Source organism: Gopherus evgoodei, chromosome 1 (genome assembly GCF_007399415.2).
Source record: "Gopherus evgoodei ecotype Sinaloan lineage chromosome 1, rGopEvg1_v1.p, whole genome shotgun sequence".
Taxonomy (NCBI): Eukaryota; Metazoa; Chordata; order Testudines; family Testudinidae; genus Gopherus; species Gopherus evgoodei.
Genome location: NC_044322.1, coordinates 303,268,457 through 303,291,360, shown reverse-complemented (window position 1 = coordinate 303,291,360; position 22,904 = coordinate 303,268,457). Strand labels below are relative to the sequence as shown.

Here is a 22,904-nt window from a genome sequence, read left to right as displayed (position 1 = left end):
CACCATGCCACAGTGACTTATATCAATGGGAGCAACATTGTAATGTAGACTCTTACAGTGTTAGGTTGACATAAGCTGTCTTATGTTGATCTAACTCTGTACTGTAGACCAGGCCTGAGTTAGTTTCCAAGACCTGAAGAAGAGCTCTGCATAAGCTTGAAAGCTTGTCTCTCTCACCAACAGAAGTGGGTCCAGTAAAAGAGATGACCTCACTTACCTTGTCTTCCAAGGAATGTTCAAGGCATCAGTGGACAGAACCCTGTTGATTTATGTGAAAACAGAAATGCCTGATTTTTCAGTAAAGTCACCATTTTGTCACTCAATATACAGGGATGAGGGACAGATTTGAGGGCTAGAGTTTAGGATTAATGTGAGGGTTAGAGTTATGTATACAAAATAGAAAAGCTCCAACAAGAGAGATTGAGAGACCCAATCCAGAATAGCCAATAGCCCAGAGATTAGGGTACCCAGCTTTGCTGCGGGAGACCAGTTCAAGTCCCTGCTCTAAACCAGGCTGTGCCCTATCCACTAGACTGTTGGCTGTTCTCTCTCTCTCTCTTTTTGACTAGACATTCCTTCCTGAACCTAAGAAACCTTGCCAATGAAAAAATGTTTTGTCAAAAACTCCTGACTAGCTCTTTTTTCCGTAGGTGAAATTTGAAGAGACTGTTGATTGAATAAAACTGAAAATGTCCAACAAACTATGTTGGGATATTGGGGCTTTAAATTATACTGAAGAATTTAATCTCAGAAAACTGCATATTCTTCTTTGAGTGCTTGCACATGCCCATCCCAGTGTAGGGGAGTGGACACCCTGACTGCACAGTTGCTGGCATTTTTTCCCCTAGTGATATATGTTGGGTCAGCTCCAGAACCCTCTGGTGCCACACACTCATAGCACAAGTATAAAGGACCCTGCTAAGCCTGCACCCCTTCAGTTCCTTCTTACCACATGTGACGTGATGGACGGTTGCTGGAACTTCTCTCATTGCTTCAGGCAAACTTCCCAGTGGTTTTTCTGCTATTTCTTTTCTTTTTCAGTATATGCAGTTGTTATAGTAGTGATGGTCAGTTTTTTTTAGTTATATATTTGTTGGACTACTTCATGCTTAGTTACCAAGGTTGGTCCACTCCCAGGTGCTAGGGCATGCCTCGGTCACCGAGCTTCAAGCCATGTGCTTCTTGCAGCAAGTCGATGCCATTGAGTGACCCGGACTTGCATTGTCTCAAATTCTTGCGGGAGTCTCATAGAAAGGGACCACTGCCAGATCTGCAAGGACTTCAGACCTCCCACCAGAGGACCAGAAGGTGAGATTGAAGGTCCTGCTCATGGAGGCAGCCCTGAGACTCTCTTCAGAGCCGCATTCAGACTTGGCACCAAGCACCTCAGCTATGGTGCGGAGCACTTCCCTCAACAATCATGGGTCTTGGCGCTGGTCCCCATCTCCGGTGCCTAAGAAGAAACAGGAAGCTGCCAGAGAAGAGTCTATCCCCGGTGCTGAAGTCAGGCAGGTGTGGGGACAGGTTTAAAGTGAGACCTGCGTCAGGCACTGCAACAATCAGGACCAGCAGGCCCCAATGACTCCAATATTAGAGACGCCATCCTCAGACAGACAACACACCGATCAGTTCACAGTGCTGCTGACTCCGGAGACATTTGCAGTAGCCAGGGACCTACTTGGTATGTCACCCTTGATTTAAATGAGGCATACTTCCACATACTGATTTTCCAAAGCCACAGAAGGTTCCTAAGATTCATCATGAATCAGGTACATTACATCAGGCAGCCAGTCTGTGGGGCTTCTGTTTGGTCTGTTGGCTGCTCTGCGGGTTTTCACCAAATGTATTACAGTGGTGGTGGCTTTCCTCAGGAAACAGGGAGTGCATGTCTTCCTGTACCTTGATGACTGGCTAGTCAAAGGTTGGTCCAAAACTCAGGTAGAATCCAACATCCATCTCATCCAATTGACCTTCCAGACCCTAGGCCTACTGATAAACAAACAGAAATCCATTCTTGTCCTGAGGCAGAGGATAGTTAATTGGCGCAGTCCTTGACTCCATTCAGACAAGAGCCTTGCTCCTGGAAAACTGGTTTTGGGCAATCACGGGCTTGGTAGGGTCTCTCCAGATCCATCCAGTCACAACTGCATGAAAATGTCTGAGTCTTCTGGGCCACATGGTGTCATGCACTTATGTAGTGTGACACGGGAGGCTGTGTCTTAGACCTCTCCAAGTTTTTCTGGCCATAGTGTATTCACCTACCTGGCATCATCTGGATTCAGTGCTCACCGTGCCTGCTCAAGTCCTTGTTTCACTGACTTGGAGGCTGAACCACCACATGGTCTGTGGTGAGGGAGTGCCCTTTTCGCAGCCCAACCATCCTTGTCTCTGGTCTTGGATGCATCAGCGCTGGGCTGGGGAACCAACTTGGGGTCCCTCAAGACTCAAGGCCTATAGTTCCCAGAAGAGCTCTCGCTTCATATAAGTGTCAGGGAGCTCGGTGTGGTCCATTTAGCCTGTAAAGAATTCCTGCCGCATGTTACGAACAAAGTCATTTTGGTTCTCATGGACAACACAACTGCCATGTTCTACATCAAGAGGAAGAGTGGAACTCATGCCTCCCCCCTATGCCAGGAAGCAATCCAGCTGTGGGAGTTCTGCGTAATGCATTCAATCCATCTCCGGATGCTGTACCTTCTGAGACCACAGAACTAGCTGGCAGATCACCTCAGCAAGTCTTTCTCCTCTCACCACGAATGGTCCCTTCAGCTGGACATTGCAAGGGGCATTTTCCAACAGTGTGGGACTCTCCTTATCGACCTGTTTTTCTACCTGTGATAACAGGAAATGCCACCAGTTTTGTTCCCTGCAAGGCCACAGCCCGGAGTGTCTTAAGGACATCTTCCTGCCATCATGGATAGATCACTGTATTATGCCTTTCTCCCATCCTGATGATGCACTAGGTTCTGATGAAGATCAAGCAGGACCAGGCACAGGTCATTCTCATAGCCTCAGCATGGCCCAGGCAGCATTGATTTGCCATCCTATTAGGCCTCTTGGTGGAGACCCCGCTCCTGCTATACCCAGACCTGATCTCCTGAGATGACAGTCAGCTGCTCTACCCAAACCTCAACTGTATTCATCTGATGGCCTGAAAGCTCCATAGCTGAATCCTGAGGAGCAAGCTTGCTCGGAGCAAGTCTGTAGAGTCCTGCTAGGCAGTAGAAAACCCTCCACAAGACCATTTACCTTGCAAAGTGGAAGCAATTCTCCACCTGGTCCTCCCAACACAGTGTTCTGCCTATGCAGTCCTCGTTGCAACTCATATTGGAGTATCTATTGCATCTGAAACGACAAGGTCTGGCTATTTCTTCATTCAAGATCCACCTAGCAGTGATATCGGCCTTCCATCCCTGGGTCAACAACTAGTCTATCTTTTCACATGAGATGGTTATCTGTTTTCTTAAAGGTCTGGAGAGGTTATACCCCCAGGTAAGAGAGCCTATTCATCCTTGGGTCCTAAACCTCATCTTGTCAAAGCTTACAGGTCCCCTGTTCAAGCTGCTGGGGACATGCTCATTGGTTCACCTATACTGGAAAGTGGCCTTTTTTTTTGCCATCATCTCAGCTAGAAGGGTTTCGATAATATGTGCCCTCATATTGGAGCCTCCATATATGATCTTTAAGGATAAGGTACAGCTGCATCTGTACCCGGTGTTCATCCTGAAAGTGGTTTCACAATTCAGTGCTCTCAAGCAATCTTCCTGCCACTGTTTTTCCCGAAGCTGCATGGGAACAGGGAGGAGCAATAACTACACTCCTTGAAGACACGAGAAGTGATTCTTCCGCTCTGCTCTGCGCTGGTTAGGCCTCAACTGGAGTATTGTATCCAGTTCTGGGCACCGCATTTCAAGAAAGATGTGGAGAAATTGGAGAGGGTCCAGAGAAGAGCAACAAGAATGATTAAAGGTCTTGAGAACATGACCTATGAAGGAAGGCTGAAAGAACTGGGTTTGTTTAGTTTGGAAAAGAGAAGACTGAGAGGGGACATGATAGCAGTTTTCAGGTATCTAAAAGGGTGTCATCAGGAGGAGGGAGAAAACTTGTTCACTTTAGCCTCTAAGGATAGAACAAGAAGCAATGGGCTTAAACTGCAGCAAGGGAGGTTTAGGTTGGACATTAGGAAAAAGGTCTTAACTGTCAGGGTGGTTAAACACTGGAATAAATTGCCTAGGAGGTTGTGGAATCTCCATCTCTAGAGATATTTAAGAGTAGGTTAGATAAATGTCTGTCAGGGATGGTGTAGACAGTATTTGGTCCTGCCATGAGGGCAGGGGACTGGACTTGATGACCTCTCAAGGTCCCTTCCAGTACTAGGATCTATGAATCTATGAATTGTAGACATGCCTCGTGTTCTATATACCAGCGTTTCTCAAACTGGGGTCTGCGGTCCCCCAGGGTCCACAGGCCCCACTGATCAACTCTCCCTCCTCCCTCCCTCCCAGTGCCTCCTACACACTGGGGAACAGCTGGGAGGGAGGGGGAAGAGCAGGGACTGGGTGCACTCGGGGCAGAGGGTGGGAAGAGGAGGTGTAGGGCTGGAGCAGGGGCAGGGCCTGGGGCTGAGCGGGGTGGCTTGGAGGTCCCCAAACATTTTAAAATCAGAATGAGGATCCGCAGGTTGCTAAAGTTTGAGAACCATTGCTATATACAAAGAACCAAGCCATTTTGCAGATCAACCCAGCTGTTCATAGTGATAGGAAGGCTCATATCCTCTCTATCTCCACCCAGAGGTTTTCGTTCTAGATTACATCATGCATTTGTATGTGTTACAAGCTTGCTGGCAAGCAGCTAATCTGACTGCTCATTCTACAAGATCACAAGTCTCCTTAGCTGCTTTCCTTGTGCAAGTCCCTATTCAAGACATCTGCAGGGCAGTAACCTGGTCTTTGGTGCATTCTCAATGCACTATGCCCTCAGCCAGCAGGCCAGAGATCATGCCAGCTTCAGCCGTGCAATCTTATAGTCAGCTTGTTCTTGAACTTTGAGACCACCTCCTGTGTAATCGCTTGGGAGTCACCTATGTTGAAATGGACATGTGCAAGCACTCAAAGAAAAAATGGTTATTAACATTTCTGTAACAATTCTTTGAGGTGTGTTGCACATGTCCATTCCGAAACCTGCCCTCCTTCACCTCTTATTGGTAAGAAGAAACAGAAGGAGCGCAGGGTCAGCAAGGCCCTTTATACCGGTGCTATGAGCGCATGGCACCAGAGGGTGCTGAAGCTGAACCGATGGATACCACTAGGGAAAAAAATTCCAGCAACGAGGGCACGCACACACACCTATATTGGAATGGACATGTGCAACACACCTCAAAGAACAAGTTACAGAAAGGTTAGTAACAGGCTTTTTTTGTATAAGTTGCTTGTTTGAGTTATTCTGTGAAAGAGAGATTTCCTGGATCCTGAAGATCAAATGGAAGGAACAGTTGTTGGGGTAATTAGCACAAGGAATATGTTAATTTATGGAGAGTCAGGAAGTGCTAGCAGCTACTGAATTGCAGCTTTGCAAGATAGATTTGTCGTTAAAAACAAGGTGATGGAAAACTGTATATCAAATTTAGTCCACTCAGATCAGTTTCTTTTTATAACTTTACTAAAGAAGCTCTGGAGATGATGAAAAATGTGACCATTAGATTTTAAAATATTATGGTCACTGTAGTTGCATTATGACTCTGAGATTGGTCATTTTAACTGAGTCTGCAGTGGACTTGCAGAGTAGAGTGTGTATGTCTGAACACTGTTTGCTGTGGGTTGCATTCACAACTTGGTAGGAATGTGAAGGCTGCATTTAGTTTGAAGATGCATTTTATAGAAAGCTTATTTACAAACAAAAATCCATACAAGCACATTATTTTATTTATTTGTATCTTTCTTGTTGTGAGGCTGGTAACTGCATGTTGTGTTTTCCAGTGATCAAAACCTGTAGCTGATGAGCTTTGTTCCCTCTCTGTGATGATTAAAGTAGGATTCTGTGAGCACTCTGGTTATGTATTGGATTCCACAGGCAGATGTAAATGGTATATCTTGTTGAGGCTAAAGCTTTTTCAGTGTCCCTTTAAAGAAATCTGGCATCAGCTTTCTGCAAAGTATAGTAGCTTTTAATGAAATTGCAGTATTGACTTTGTGTCTTTTGACTGTCAAATATCTCCATCTCTCCCATTTCTGGAAGCAAGAAGAACTGAATTATCTGCAAGTCCTCCATTTTGCTGTAGCAGTAGTTCTAGGTGCTAGTGGTGAGGGATATCCTTTCGTATAGAAAAACCTGACAGGAGTGTATAATAATACTTAGCACTTTATGCACTACTGTACGTGTTCAAAGTGCTGTACAGACAAACCCAGTGGGTTGAATATAGTAAAACCTGTAGCTGATTAGCTTTTGAGCAACCATAAATTTAACAACTATTTAATTTTCAACATTTGGATTTCAGAATAGTCACATCAGTAAACTTGCCTTATAAAAGGAGAACATGAGTCTTGTTTCATCTGCCCAGGAATTTAAGCCAGAATAAAAAGAGTAATCATGATAACCTATTATCCTATGCTATTCTTATACATAGACCAAGAATCTGTCTGTTGGTCCAACTTGGTTTTGTTTCCAGCTGTTTAATATATTTATTGCTCTGAAAGTTTCCACTAGCCATTAGGTACGTATTTGTTCTTAGCCATGGTGTAAAAATCTAATTACCCTTCACATTAGAAATGTACTTGGTTAATCTAAAATAGATCTTCTTTAGCAAGATAATGTTGACATTTAGATGTATAGCAGTCTATTCCTGTTAATTAAGGTCCTCCAAATTGCATATTTAAGATCATACAAAGTCTTGTATCAGATCAATGCTGAATAATTGCTGGCTGTATTTTACAGAAGAGAATAGTGGTCAATGTGGTCTACAAATCCAATCTAATCCTGCAGAATTTGACTGCTGAACTATAAGATTAATATCCTGGAGGAGGATGTTTGATTATTTGAAGTGGCAGTTTCCCTTTTTAAAAAGGATCAGGGAAACTTTCACATTTTCATTTCTGATTATGTGTAGTATATAATCCATTAGATTACTATCCTGCGAAGTCAGATAAAGGGTGAATCAATGTATCCTCTGCTATCATGACCTTTTTAAGATAAAATTGAGTGAACAAGTTATTTTACTCTATAGTAATCTAGAGGCAAGCTAACAAATTTTTATTCTGGCATCCCATTAAATTATGGAATCTGACCCAAAAGTGAGAGAGATGCATTATACACAGTCGGAAGTGACTGAGAGAAACAGAAATGAATAGCAAAGATGGAGAGGTGAAAAGATTGCATTGGAATTTCTTTCAGTTACCAGTCCAAAAGACTAAGAGAGCCACTCACCAAGAGCCACCACCACTCTAACATGTAAAATGCATTTGTCCTGTAATGTTGTTGTAAAACTCATTTGTAATCTAATGTTCCATGAGCACGTTCCACCTGTGACTATTGTAAATATTTCAGTGCAAGTTCTCAGTGCAGCTCTGGGGTCATTACTTTGATAGTTTCAAGAGAGTCACCCTAAAGCAAACCAGAGTGATTTTGAGTCAGACTGTAAGTTTATGTTGTCTGTCTTTCTCCCATTGCCTTCTGTCCCCCTCCACCAAAAGCCAATAATGTCTGTTTTCTTTGCAGCTGAGGCTTTCAGCAGAACCCAAAGTTAAAACAGTTTATTGTAACCCAGTTTAGTATAGTGCATCCCATCCAACATGGATTGGCCTAACCAGTTTTTGGCCCTATACACACACTGACTAGTGAAATTGCTGGGGGATGGTTAGGTTGTGCTCCCTAGAACCAACCATGGATCTCCCCTCTTGCAAAGGTTGGGGGGTGGGGGCTCAGCTTTTTCCATAGCAGTCACTTGCTCTTCCAAACACTATAGAATGTGCTTTGATGGTCTGTGGCCCATATGGGGATGGGGGCAGTGACTAGGTAGGCTGAGAGGAATTGGATTTCTCCTTTCGGGGTCCTAGTGGCAGCCCTAGACAGAAGAGTTCCCCTGGGACCAGGGTGCCTGGAGCTTTGGGCTAGCATAGAGGTACAGATCCTCTATGCTGATCCCTCTCCACTCCTGCAAGATTTCTCTTGGGGATCCCTGGGGCTTGTAGGTGGGTCCTGCAGCCTATTGCACTGGGATGCACCCCTCTCCTATCTGGAATGATAGGTAAGTAAAAAACCACACCAATGGACTCTTGCAGAATTTTCCTTACTGCTCCCTCCCTTCCACTGCTTTACTGTGGAAAGGGATGATCTTGCTCCATGTTAGAAACTGAGTTCTCTTGGGCAGGAATTGTCTCTTGATTGTGTATCTGAAGGTGCCTAGCCTAATTTGGTGCTGATCTTTGATTGGTGCCCCTGGAGCAACTGCAGTACAAATAGTAAATAACATATGAAAACTTGCATGTTAAACAAGTTCCTTTCCTTGTTTCCCAGGCAAGTGGAAAGGTGTCCTAACATTTCTGTAGCTATGACTGTTACTTTTTAATCAGAAGTCTAAAATGTACTGCTGGCTGCCTTTTGAAGTTGTGCTCTCTGTGGAGAGATCTTGTAATACGCTTTGGGGGACATGATTTGGTTTTGCTTTCATTTGTTATGTTTGGGGGGGATTAAAGCCTCACTGTTTTTGTGACAGTAGTCCAGAACTAATTAAGTTAGCTGTAAAATTCAATTTCTACACCAGCTGTCAAGCAAATAATCAAATTAAAGGAATAGAAGAATAGCTCTGTTTTAGAGCTGAAGATCTATAACTGTGACCCATCCCAGTGTAAATACCTTTTTAAATTTAATTATGAATTGGAACTATCAAAATGGTGGTTCTTTGTGGGTTTTTTTTGCACATGTGGTGCTCCTTGTTCTGTTAATGTGGTTATTTATTTTTAATAAAGACTGTATGACATTAGCTAAAGTAGTGTTCTGTGACCTGAACATTGGTCAAGACATCTCATTGGTCAACACTGGTCAAGACAAAGGGATGTTTCTTAATATTCATGCTCATGATTTTGAGCAAAAATTTGATTGCATACAGGGCTTCTTTCAGGATTTCTTCTGTTTAATGATCCCCCAGCAAAAATATTTGCATTTTGCAGCCCAGCGTCTCCCACAGTTCTTGACATTTAGGCTGCTCTCCTCTGTTTGCAGCTTATAGAGGCAGATCAGAGTTTTGGAGCCACATGCTCTTGCCATGTACCCTCAGCTCCTTGTTTTCAGTTTCTCTGCATTTATGGCAATGTGCGGATCGTGGTTTTTACAGCTCCCACCTTCACATCTGTTGATGGTCAACATTTTTTGTCAAAATTTGGGGCAGTGGTGAGCAGTGATTTCATTAGCCCCTTTTCCCCCAGCACAGTTTTTTAGCCACGTGTTAAACCCCCCAGACCCTCAGTTGCAATGCCTCCCTGCTGGCTTCCAGGTATGGCAACACAGCCTAAAAAGCACCAAATGAACTCCAAATGGTGCTCCATCATGACTGTCCTACCAGACTCAGCGCAAACAGTGAGTTGTGCCCAGCCTGCACCCAGCCTTCTGTCCCTAATTCTGTGAGGTTCAAGGGTTATGAGTTTCACAGGCATATGAGATCCTCTGTCCAGTAGAGCAGCGTGACTCTGACATGGTAAATGTGGACCAGGAGTCTCTGGGCAGAGCAGGGAGAGTCGCCAAACACGAGGAGGTTCCCACGCAGCTGACTCAGGGGATAAGCCCCAGTGGGCTTTTAGAGCTGACTTGCAGGGTCACAAATCCATCCCCCACAAGTCCTAATATGTGTTCTGAGCACCCTGGGAAGAGAAGCAGGGCTCATAAGCATCCTCTGCGCCTTCCAAATTTGTCCAGGATGACTGTGGAAGGATTTCCCCTCCCTTCTCTCTGAAGAAATGGGACCCAACAGGTGAGGGCTCAGAAGATCTTGCAAGAGGACTTCAGGCCCTCAGCAAAGCTAGCCACAAAAGGCCTCACCAAAGCCATAATGGAGCTCATCCACTCTTGGTGAACTTAAAAAAAATCAAAGAAAGTGAAAAGGGAGAAGAAAATTCATAAAAGATCTAGGAGGTATAAGTCCTGATTCCACTTCCTCTTCCACGGATGGTGGTGAATTGTCAGGCTCTGATTCTGATCAAGACCAGAGAAAGACTCAGTTTGTTTGTTGTTTTTTTCCACTCTCTGAGAAATTTGAGGCCATGTGCAATAAAGTTTTATCTACTATTCCAATTCAACCTGAACAAAATCCCATGAGCAAGTTTCTGAGCAAATTGAAAATCCTCTCCTGAAAGCCACAATTCTCCTATAGTCCTCCTTCAGGGATGTAATCAGGGATGAGTGAGATAATCCAGACAAGGGCAAGCACATTAGTAGAAATGATCTCAGGTTCTATAGGATTCCGGAGCTAAAAGTCCTTCATGCTGAGATACCGAAGGCTGATGTTGATGTACTGTCCCTGGTTAAAGATATAGTTATCCCCTTAGAAGGGGAGTTCTATCCTAAGAACCCCACAGAGAAAAATTAAGGCCACTCTCAAAGAACACTCTGAGGCTTCCTCAGCCTCCCTCGAGGTGTCCCTAGCAGCTGCTTGCTTTGTGAGGTCATCGTTCTCCTTGCTGGAAAACCTCAGAGCCCTCAAGGATAGAGATCATGCTAACTTTGGCTCTATTTTAAAGAAAATTCCCCTAGCAACAGCATTCATTGCTGATGCCTCAATGGACATGATGAGATTCTAAGCTAAAGGCATTGGCTCTGGCTCAGTGACTAGGCTCCACCTATGGCGCCATCCCTGGAAGGTGGACTGGCACTCAAAGCAGGTGCTGTGCTCTGCTAAATTCACAGAAGCCCTGCTTTTCGGAGAGAAACTAGATAAGATAGTAGAGAACAATGTTGCAATATCTAAACTGTCTTTCCCTGCATGACACCAGCCCTTTAAGAGAGCATACAGACTGGCCTCCAGACAGGCATTTCTTTTGGCCTTCATCCTTGCAAAAATACCAGCAAAGAGATGGCAGGATCTCCAATGGAAAGCCATGGTACCACGGCTCAGAAGAAGAGTCCCAAGGCAACGCTGTCACTCCCAAAGCTGCTTTATAACAAAGACTGCACAGGTTTTTACTCGGAGCAGAAGTTTGGGAGCAGGATTTCCCATTTCCCAGAGGAATGGGTTGCTTGCTTTGACTTTGGATCAGTGGCTCAGGGAGGTGGCGACTTAGGGATACTCCCTAGTGTTACAGGCTCCACCCCATCTGTTTTTCTTTGAGTCTCCCTTCCCAAATGACCCCATAAAGCATAGTCTAATCCAGAATGACATTTCTTACCTGCTGGATATCGGCGTAATAGAGTGTTCCCTCAGAAGAAAGATTCTCAGGGTTCTACTCCATTTTCTTTCTTGTTCAGAAACATTCAGGGGGAAATCTGAGCCATTCTAGATCTCAAAAAGCTCATCAAGCAGATGAAGAAAATGAAATTCTGGATGGAGACCCTAGTCTTTACAGTGTCATTCTTGCCCCAGGGGTATTTGCCGACATCAGTGGATCTGGTGGATACATACGTCCACATCCTGATCAGACCCTGCCATCTCAGATTCCTAAGGTTTGCCTATAGTAATAAGCATTATCAATATCAGATGTTCACGTTTGGCTTGTCCTTCGACACCCCTTCCCCCCCCCAGGTCTTTACAAAGATGTTGGTGGTAATCATAGTCAGACTCAGGTCACAGGAGATCTTCCTGTACCACTTCCACGATGAAATCTAAATCAGAGCTCCAACCCCAGCAAGGACACGCAGAGCTACGTCCCTGACCTTGAATCTCCTGCAGGTGGATGGCTTTATTATCAACATCAAAAAAAGCTCCTTGATTCCATCCACCCAAATAACTCACTTGGAAGTGAACACAGGCATCTTGATAGCAAGGATATATCCGTCTCTAGAGAGGTTCCAGAAGATTCAAAACCTCCTTGCATTGATTTGGAACTGCTAGCACTGAGACTTCAATCTCCTAATACTGTGCATAGGGATCATTCCATAGGCTCATTCTCACAACAGGCACCTTCAAGACTTCATTTTAAAGGTATGGGACCACTTCCTGGAATGTGTGAGAGATAAAGTGAGGTTTCCGGCACGGGTGGTTAGCCCAGTGCAGTGTCCACGAGGGCATGCCAATATGCCTTCCAGATCCCCGGATTGTCACAACTGATGCTAGCCTAGAGGGCTGACGAGCACACCTGGGGAGACCCAAACAGCTCAAGGCATCTGGAACTTAGAGGAAAGGACCCACAGCGTAACCCTCCCTAGAGCTAAGAGCAGTCAAGCTGGTGCTACGAAATTTCCAGTCCAGGCTGAAGGGAACCGCGTCCTGAGTCAGTCAAACAAGATGACCATGGGGGAAGAAGAAGCCCACAGCTACATGCTGAAGCAATGGAAATCATGCAGTGATTCTCCCTCAGGGCATTTGTCTAGGGCAGGTGGCCTCCAAGGACACAGTAACTTGGTGGCAGAACCAAGATTAACTAAGTTCTAATCTGCTAGCCCACAATGACCTTCCTCAAGCAAATCCTTAAACCTGTCTTTCAGTTTACTTGTTGTAATGCCAGGTGGCTAAGGGGCAGTCCAGAGCAGTAGTCAAGTGTGTGCAGATGGTCAGGTAGCTAGCAGGTCAGTCTATATCAGGGGCAGTCTGGGGCAATGGTCAGAGTTCTCGCAGGGGTCCATAGCTAGAAGATCCACTCCAAGGGACTGGGTCGGATGAGGCAGCAATTAACAAGGCAGAGTCAGGTGAAGCAGCTTGGCAAGGCAGTCTGGGGAGTAAGCACTGATCTATTACTCAGCTTCTGCTTCCTGTTGGGGCCTTGATACAGTCCAGGTACCCAGTGAGAGTGCTGACTGCCCATCTAATCAGGGGTTTGGGGTGTGGCCCCTGTAGGCCTTTAGCACTAAGGCTATTGGTCGGGGTGGGGGGTCAGCTCATCGCCATGGCACATTGGCTGTGTCTCTAGCCTCATCTGCAGACATGGGTTCAATACAAGAGTCCTGACATTTGTACAATGGAGATATCTACCCTCATAGGGGAAATAAGAAGATTACAGTTTTAAGACATGGTATCAATACTAATTAAAGTATTATCAGGTGCCCCTACAGCTTGTATGAGGAAGAAATACGACTACACAGGGGAGAGCAAACATTGTTCCTTCTATCCTAGCTTCCTGTCTTCCACACAGCATGGACAGGTGAGAGGGAGGGAGGCTTTTAGAGTTGAGAAGAAGACAGGGTTCTGGGAAAGAGACATATTTGGCAGAAGTATATATAGATCTCTGTATGCTAAACATTTTATGATCTAATCAAGAGGTTGGTTTAAATATCACATTTCAAATAGTTTGTCTCCTGGCAGCCTCAGATTGGCGTACCCCTTCTTTCTTCTGAGTTCCATTCAATCTGTTATGTAGAGTTCTCAGACAAAACCACAAAAACTAGGGTGAAATCTTGGCCCTGTTGAAATCTCTGTGAGTTTTGCCAATGACTTCAGAGGGCCTATGATTTCACATTGAAATTCTTTCCATTCTCTGTGCACACCAAAGGGCCTATGGTGTATTTTGTACAAGCAGAATTTGCCCTGGTGTTATACAGAATTTCCCCTCCCTCCACTGTTGTACACCATGCTGTGTGTCCATTGTCTGTTCTTCTCTCAGAGGCAAGTGCAGTTGAGTGATGCTGTATGTATAGAATTTGTAAAATGCTTTGGGATGAAAGGTGCTATAGAAATTTAAAATATTATTACAGTAAGTGCTGCTTGTGACAGCTGCTTTATAATGGCATCTCCCAGGAAACAAATAGTTACTGCTACTTAATTAAGAGGGAATCAGCATAAATCTCATTTGCTGCTTTTAGCCAGTGCTCAGCAATTAAATGTTCATAGATTTTTAAGATGTGAAAGGACTACCATTATTCTCTAGTTTGACCTCTGGCATAACGTGGGCCATGGAATTTCATCCAGTAATTCTTCAGTGTTTTCTCTCCCACATTCTGTTTGTCTTGACTATTTAGATGTAATCTCCTCAGAGCAGATGCTGTCTCTCACTGTGTTTGTACAGTGCCTAGCACAATGAGGCCTTGATCTTGGTTGGAGCTTTTAGATGCTACTATAATATAAATAATAGAAAATTTTATTCTTCCCTATCATGTCAGTGAATGCTGTCAAGCCCAATACCTGTCTGTACATCTTTTGAGAAAGAGCTATCCAATCTCTGTGTAAAATTATATGAATTTACCAATTTCCTTGGTTCCAATGGCTAATTGCCCCCATATTAAGAAGTTCCATCTTATTTCCAATTTGAATTTTTCTAACTTCAACTTCCAGACACTGGATCTTGCTATGCCTTTGGCCACTAGATTTAAGAACTCCTAATATCAGATATTTTCTCTGTGTGTAGGTATTTTCATCAGATGTTTAAATGTGGGAGAGATTCTAAGTCAGGGGTAGGCAATCTATGGCACACGTACTGATGGCGGCACGTGAGCTGATTTTCGGTGGCACTCACAGTCCCCAGGTCCTGGCCACTGGTCCAGGGGCTTTGCATTTTAATTTAATTTTAAATGAAGCTTCTTAAACGTTTTAAAAACCTTATTTACTTTACATACAACAATAGTTTAGTTATATACTATAGACTTATAGAAAGAGACCTTCTAAACACGTTAAAATGTATTACTGGCACACAAAACTTTAAATTAGAGTGAATAAATAAGACTCAGCACACCACTTCTGAAAGGTTGGCGGCCTCTGTTTTAAGTGCTGGTCTTCTAACCCAGAAATTGCCAAATAAAGATTAAGGGGTATATTTTTCTGAGTAGTTTCACCACCAGTGGGATCCAAAAGCATTGATAGGCGAGTCTCTCTCTCCTCCAAAGTTTTGTTACTTATCCCCTCACTGGGATGCTGCAGTGTATGTGCAAAGCAGCGAAGTCTGAGAAACACAGGAAATCTGTATGCCTTGGTGTGGAGCAGGCCAGCAGATTATATGCTCTATTGCAGAAGTGTACCAGGTTCAAAGTGTCTGCAACCACAAGGATCCTCATTAAGGCTGAGATTTAGTCACAGGTATTTTTGGTAACAGTCATGGATAGGTCACATGCAATAAATAAAATAAAAAACAAAAATTCCCAGTCCCTGACTTGTCCATGATTTTTACCAAAAATACCCCTGACTAAATCTCTATTTCTGCGGCCCCGCTGCTTCAGGGGGCCCCGGCTTTGGGGGGCCCTGCTCCATTGCTGGGGGTTGACTGCCCCAGCCACTGCTCCCGGGGACTGATCTCTGAATGGCCTCTAGGCATCCCAGGGCCACTGCTGTAGCTGCCCTGGGACCACTGCTGCTTGGGTGGTCCCCAGGGCCACTGCTTGGGCACTCTCCAGAGCTAGCTGCACTGGCTGCTGCTCAAGCAGTTCCCGGAGCCAGCGGCCAGTGCGGCTGGCCCTGGGGTACCACCTGAGACCACTGCTCAGGCACTCCCTGGGATTGCCCCCAGGACTGCTGCTTGGACAGTGCGCAGGACCAGAGACAGCAGCCACTGCTCAGGTGGTCCCTGAGCCAGCTGCCCAGGCCTCCTGAGCAGCAGCTGGAGTGGCTGGTACATTCCAGCAGTGGCTGGTATGGCTGACCATGGGGTGCCCGAGCAGCTGGCGCCGGGATCAGCTGCTCAGGTAGCCTTGGAGTCAGCCACACCAGCTGCTGCGGAAGTCACGGAGGTTGTGGAGTCACAGAATCTGTGATTTCTGCGACCTCCTGAGAGAATCGCAGCCTTAATCCCAATCAGTGAACAGTAAAGAGCAGGCCTTGCCACTGGGAAGTAAACAGCTTTGCCTGGTGTGTGGGAAGGGACCAATGCCATCCACTCCTGTAGAATCTAAGCTTCATTTAAAATAAATTATATGCTTGGCGAGAGGCTTAACTGAATCACTGTAATGCATTTTGTTTACTGGTCCACCAAGTCATCAAACCCATTAAGTATGACTATTCTTCATTTTATCTGTCTGCTGCTGTTAAAGGCTGCTGTTGTGTTTTTCTGGGGAGCAGGGAAGAGAAGTGGGCTGGCAGACATTAATGGAATGGCTTCCCCATCCTTAGAAGTGGCCAAGTCCTGACCCATAGAATACATGTCCTGTTTCTGGTCCCAGTCTTCATGGAGGCCAACTGCCCGTGGTTGTTAGTGACAGACCCAGAGAATAAATGAGTTAAAATGACACTGTCTGAGTTAGTTGGCAAAACAATTGACTAGCCTAGAAAAATTAAATATTGATACTTTTAGGGGATGCAGTTTGTAATTGTTTGAAAAATGAGTGTTACATAAATATATTTTCAGTTTTATAGGGTGACTAATTCTCCCTACAGATTAGCCAGGCTATCTGCCCAAGCCAGGTCCCATACATTTTGGCCAAGGATGTCCTAGTAAAACTAAATGGTCTTTAATTTACCTACTTTGGAAGGATGAAAGACTGACCCTGATGTGATGCTCCAGGGATTGGAGGAGGAAAGGAAGCAAGTGAGAGATTTTTAGTTATTTCTATTTTTGAGACACTCCTAGCGTTACCATCTCTGTGGTATCTGAGTTCCTAGTTAGTGTGATAAATTTAAGACTTGATGATTTGACCACTAAATCATCTCCTCCAGCTGGCACTGAAATAAAAAGCAACTCTGAGTCATCCATTATATCGGTAGGGAAGGGTCACTTTTTAAAAAGAACCACCAATGTATAGATTTAATTATCTGCTTAATGTATAAGCTTGTAGCACAGATGTAGCATTTTTTTTAATACAAAACCAAACTATTTAAAGGAACATGATGAAAAATCACTTCTCTGAAATTTTAATAGTAACACGTAAAATGACTATGCTGAAAATTTAGAAAAAATATCCGTTGTTTTAGTTTGTTTGCTTTGACAGCATTTTATGTATAATTGGCTTTGCTTTTTAACTACATTGTGGTATGCGTGGTGTTATAGCTGTGTTGGTCCTGGGATATTTACACCTAAGGGAATTCTGCGTCACTACGCATGCGCAGAATTCATGTCCCCTAGCAGATTTCTTTGCTTCCCTGCAGAAAAATGACTTCTGATGTGGAATCAAAGGGAAGCTGCAAGAGCGGTCAGGGTTCTCTCCCTGGCAGCACAGGCGGGTTGGTTCAGGCACTAGAGCAGTCAGTAGAGACGTAAATCACCACCTGAGGTGCAGTCGTGGGTGTGTGTAAGGAGAGAGAAACTCTATCCCTCTCATTCGTTGTTCAGCATCCTTGGCATGGAGGAGCAGGGCTTCAGGGTGTTTCTGAGGAGGTAGGCGTGGGACAGGCACTGTCCCCTCAGGCAGAGCAGAATGTAGCAGCCTGCCTGCTTAGTGAATTGTTCCAATTTTCTTTGTGAATTCCCTCAGGAGTTTAAAACAGGTGTAAAAGTTTAAGGCTCCTTTACATTACCAGAGTGGTGTAAAGGACAGTATGGCCTTATAAATTCTTATGGTGCTTTAGTAATTAGAACTGGTCTAAATTTTTGGACTGAAATAATTTCCTATCAGACTGTGCTCCATAAACTGTTTGCTACTGACCTTTCTGGAGATGGTCAGTAGCCAGTATAAATTGTGAGTTTAATTCTCCAGCCCTCACTTGCTCTTCAGTTGTCTATAATTAATGCTATGTTTTAGTCACGGGTATCTTTAGTAAAAGACCAGACTGGTCATGGGCAGTAAACAAAAATTCACAGACCGTGACCTGTCCATGACTTTTACTAAAAATATCTATGACTAAAATGTGGAGCGGGGCTACCTGGGGGCAAGTGGGTGCTGAGGGAGGGTGGCCTGGGTGCTGCGGGGTGTGGGGGCAGTGTCTGTCCCAGGACCCCCGCTGGTGCTGCGGGCAGGGGGAGGGAGCGGTTGGCAGGGCTGGCAGGGTTCCTACCTGTCTCTGGATCTTCCCCCCTGTTCAGCAGCAGCAGCAGAGTTTGGTTGTGGGAGGGGACAAGGGGTTGGGGAACGGGACGGGGTGAGGCGGCTCTGGGAGGCACTTACTAGGGGGCTCCCCATAAGCAGTGACATCCTCCTCACTCAGCTGCGAGGCAGAGATGTGGCCAGGCAGCTCTGCGTGCAGTCTCTGCCCAGAGAGCTGGCTTCACAGCTCCCACTGGCAAACTCACAGCCTTACCTATAATGTAACAGTGAGCATATGGCTGCATATATTTGTTCATTACTAACTAGAAATAGATGGTCAAACCTCGTTATATTACTGTTAGGTGAGGGGGTTTGGGAATTTCCTCCAATGCTCCCCACTCCCATTCTCTATCCATTGTACTGCAATTTAAATAAATTACCGAAATAAGTGAAACCAGAGGGATTTTATTGTGTTATATTGACAAATAAAATATGCAGAATTTTATAACGTAGAATATCTGCAGAATTTTTATGTTTTTTGGCACAGAATTCCCCCAGGAGTAGATATTAGAGAAACAAAGTGGGTGAGGTAATATCTTTCATTGGACTAACTTCTGCGGGTGAGGGAGACTAGATTTGGAGCTTACACAGAGCTCTTCAGGTCTGGGAAGAACTGAAGAAGACCTTTATGTATACTCAAAAGCTTATCCACTCTCACCAACAGAAGTTGGTCCAATACAAGATATTACCTCACTCACCTGTGTGTTTAACTGTGTCAGTTTGCCTGTTATTTGTATGTCTTTCACAAAGAAACAAGGGAGATAAAAATGTATTTTAAAAAATAGCAAACTTAAGTTTTTAAACAACAAAAATTGGCAGGTGCAATCAGAAGCAGGTGTTAGTATCTGGAATGACTTGTAACTCAATTTTTGAGATTCATGCAATTAAACTGACATAAATCCATTAACCTTTCACTGAATAATAGAACAGCAAGAATTGTAAAAACTACCCCTGTTTGAAGTGCTTTTTCCCTATCCATTATATCAAAATCTGGTTTGAAGTGAAATTCTGTGGAGTTACTCCTTATGTGTATAACAAGCCCTCTTAAAATGTTGTTGGAAATAGCTAAATTTTCAAATTTAAATTTTAACAACGCTTACAGGGTAGAGTACAGTTTTTGAATTTAGCATATGATGTATCACTGTAGTAGTAAACTTTGTTCCAATTCAGATACATGGAGGTTGATATTATAAAGATCTTCTCCTGAAACAAAATAATTGTGTTAAACATAGAAAGGCAAAGAAATGGAGCTGAACCTTTTCAAGCTGACATTCTGGGCAGGCTCCCTACCTCCAGGATTGGACTGGAGTACTTGGTGAAAGGAGTAAGCTGTAGCATCCTTCCTCTCATTGTGTCAGGGGATTGCAGCACATATAAGCCTCTTTCTCAGGAGGGCTGTCATCAGTGGGTGATGATACAGCACATACCATATGTGTTTCTATGCATTTAGGTTGGAATTTAATGCTGAGAGTGATTTTAAAACATTCTAAGCTGGGCTTGTAAGAGTGTAACTGCTATTAATCCTTTGCAGAAATATCAGTCTTGACCATTGTTGAAAAAGAATAGGTATATAGATTCTTAGACATGTCATTATAGCTTGTGCTGGCTATCTGTTTACAAAGCAGAGACAGTAGCAGCTGCCTTCCTGCACTATTAAAGTGCTTATGCATAGCACACCAATGTACCCAAGTGTTTAGTGGTGCTGCTCCTCCCAACCCTTCCTATGTTACTGTGATAAGCTCTTTGATAGATGCTGCAATCCAGTTACTCTTGAGATCCATGTTGTTTTTAAACCAAGCTCCTGTTTCCTTTAGATTGCTGCCTGCTTGTTCCCAGGTGGTGCCGGAGGAGGCGGAGGGAACTCCGCTGGGTTTTCAGTAAGTGATGCTGGGAGGGATTGTGGGCGGGCTTCGCTTCCCCCTTCTTCTCTTCGGCACCTCGACTGTGCTGTCTCTGCACTGCAGATGTCCTCCAGCAAAGAGAGCTTCTGCCCTGCACCCTGGCTCCGTGTAGTGCCTCGCAGACCGGCCCGCCTGTTGCCCTAATGCCTTGGTTGGGAGAGATTTCGGCCCCAAAGGAAAGCCTTGCAAAGCGGGGAATAGCGCAGAACTCCAGCTGAATTTGCGTCACGGGGGGAGCTGGGCTGCGCCTGCCGGGGAGAGGCCGCTGCTGGCACAGCGTGGATGGTTCGTCTCAGCCCCGTGGGCACCCATGAGACAGGACAAGCTGACGGGCTCCCTGAGACGTGGGGGAAGATGCTTAAAGAGGCAAAACACAGGCGGCGGCGTGGGCACCATCCTGAGCAATGTGTTAAAGAAGAGGAGCTGTATTTCCAGGACGGCTCCCCGCCTGCTCTGCACCTTGGAGCCAGGTAGCGTGGGCGTGGGCCGGGGCGGGGGAAGGACCTCGGCGGGCTCCCTTTGCTCCGCGGGCCCCTGGGCTTGGGTTTGAAAGTGGCGCTTCTGTGCAGCAGCTGCTCGGCTAATGCTCTTAGCCAGGCTTACCCCGGCCGGGGAGCGGTGTGGGGCGGCGGAGAGGAGCGCGGGCGGCCGCTGCCCGTCACGGACACGCGCGTCTCCCGGCCGGGGAGCAGGACGGAGATGAAATCCCCGGGTAGGCGCCGCTCGCGGGGCTGGGGGGGGATGTGGGACCGGGGGTGCCTCGGGCGTGTCTGCCAAGGACGTGCCCAAGGCAAATGGCCGCTCCCTGTCAGCCGCAGCCTCTGCAGGGCTGTGCCGGGAGAGGCGGCGCGGCCCCTTGGCGTGATGCAGCGATTGCACTCGGCGTCTGCATTAAAATCCTCCTCGTGCCGCTTGCGTCGGGCTGCCGAGAGGGGACGGTCCCTTCCCCGCCCACTCCGCGTAAAGCTCCCGGGCGCGGGCCCTGGGCAGCGGCCACGCAGCTCCTGCCCTGCTGAGGGTCGGTCCGGCCGGCCGGCCTGGGACGCGCCAGCGAATCGCCGTGTCCTGCTGAGGCCGCTCTGCGGGGCGGGCGGGGGTGAGGCCAGGCCAGGTCCTGCCCGCACTGGCAGCGCTTTGCCGCCGAATGAGAGTCCTCAGCTCTGTGGGGAATGGCTGAGGGCACTTTGCCACCCCTGCGTGACGGGCCCCATTGGGCAACCCAGCAGGACAGGGAGAGACACTACGTGAACGTGGGGCCATGGCAGCGGGGGTGGTACCTGAGGGCTGACCTCACCGCCTGGGAGCAATGGCAGGACCCACCGGCCAACGGGCCCTCCCAGAAGGGAAGATTGCCACCCCTCTCTTGGGCGTGGATGGGCGGAAGCAGCCCCACGAGCAGTGTGCGGTCTATCGGGAGGCCTGCCCCACTGGGCCATGCCACCCGCAGTTCTGCTCGCTCATTTCCCGACCTTCTCGGAACGGTTCTTGGCCCAGCTGCCCTGCCCTGGCTCTTCGCCCATCTGGCTTGTGCCTGCTCTCCCTCCCCCTAGCCTCTTCTTTCTTCTTTGCGTTGCACGGCTTTGCTACCCCATCCTTCTTTGTGAAAGCAGTTCAGCCACACTGTAGCTGGGTGGGTCTTTTTGTATCACTCATCCCCTTCTGCATGGCAGAGCTCCCTGCAGCTGAGCAATCTCATCTTCTCCCTCCCTCCCTTCCACTTTCTGTACTACTCAGCCATGCTCTCAGAGCCCTGCTCTCCACATTTCCCCACCATTACTGGGAGCACTTGACCTGGGGAAATTCCCTTGGCCTATCTGCTTTTTGAAGAAGTATATTGCCTAAATGCACGAAGAAGACTGTTTTCTTAAAGGGGCAGTCATCAACTTTGCACCTCTGTTTTTTTTCTTAGAAACTACTTCCCTTTCAAATAGAGTGAAACCTTTATTAAGTGGCTGCTCAGGGGACCAACAAAATAAGGTTTTTTAAGAAGGTGGCCTTTAACAAAGGTGGATCTGCAGCTTACTAGAAAGCCAAGTGGACTCAGTTATTTGATTCCAAAATTTTGTTTTGTTTATAAAACACTGAAAATATTTATATTTAAATAATTTTATTTTTATAAAATACTCAAAATACATATACTTAATAATAGATGTTTAATGTATAAACACTCATTTGTAGCTGAGACATTAATTTGTCTGCAGGTTATCATGAACATGAAGTAAAACTGTAACATAATTATTTTTAACTAATGTCTCATGAATGAGTATTAAAATTTAAAGCAATACACCGTACTTTGCAAAGTGCAGTTTCCTATTGTGTATATACAATGTGCCTTATGAGAATTCAAGTGCAAAGTGAGTAAGCTGATAACTTAAGCAAGATTTCTTCTGTATTTGAGAGCAATTCTGGGTGGTCTCTGGTTATGTTGGAGAACTGGTTGCTTAATATATTTATATTACAAAGTTCTTGTGGATAACCTGTTTCTTAGGGCTGCTGGTTACCAAAAATAGGGTTCTTTAACAGACATTGTATATTTTTTTAATATGCCCCAAGGTCCCAACTGCTCTGTGGGTCCTGCCCCCAGCTGACTCCAGCTCATGCAGTAGCCTCCTAATATTGGAGACACTGCCATTATTCTGTCAAGCTTTGTAGATAAATTGCACAGAGATTCCTGCCTGCAGCTGTGACACCCATCCTTCATCCCCAGGGCAGGGTAGAGGAGCTGATACCAGAAGCACATCACCATCTCACATCCAGCAGTGGATTAAGTGGTGGTGTGGGATTTCTGTAGTCCCAAAGTGAGCTGCTAGCAGGAAGCACAGTGATGCCATAGCTGGGGTTACCTGCTACCACATCATCATCCTGGAGATCAGGGAGGATTTGAACATTTTGTGCCTCATTGTTGAATAAACTTAAGGGGTCTCATTCTGGCTTTGTATGTATCTGCTGATATCCATATGTGTTGGGAAGCCTCTGGGGGCCAGTTTC

The 22,904-nt window shown here is 45.7% G+C and overlaps 1 protein-coding gene across 10 annotated transcripts in view; it reads left to right on the top strand.

Moving 5' to 3' along the window:
• Nucleotides 1-22,904, top strand: part of TBC1D30 (TBC1 domain family member 30) — a 96,573-nt gene that overhangs the window by 29,842 nt on the left and 43,827 nt on the right. For 2 of the 10 annotated variants that reach the window (XM_030548824.1, XM_030548827.1), the window contains exon 2: nucleotides 19,830-20,386. The exons of 5 other annotated variants lie outside the window; for them this stretch is intronic. In XM_030548824.1, the coding sequence (XP_030404684.1) occupies nucleotides 20,227-20,386 (160 nt within the window). In that variant the 5' untranslated portion in view covers nucleotides 19,830-20,226. Of the gene's footprint in view, nucleotides 1-19,829; nucleotides 20,387-20,609; nucleotides 20,629-22,904 lie in introns of those variants that run through there. 3 more of the 10 variants (XM_030548825.1, XM_030548826.1, XM_030548830.1) reach the window with 3 other exon arrangements.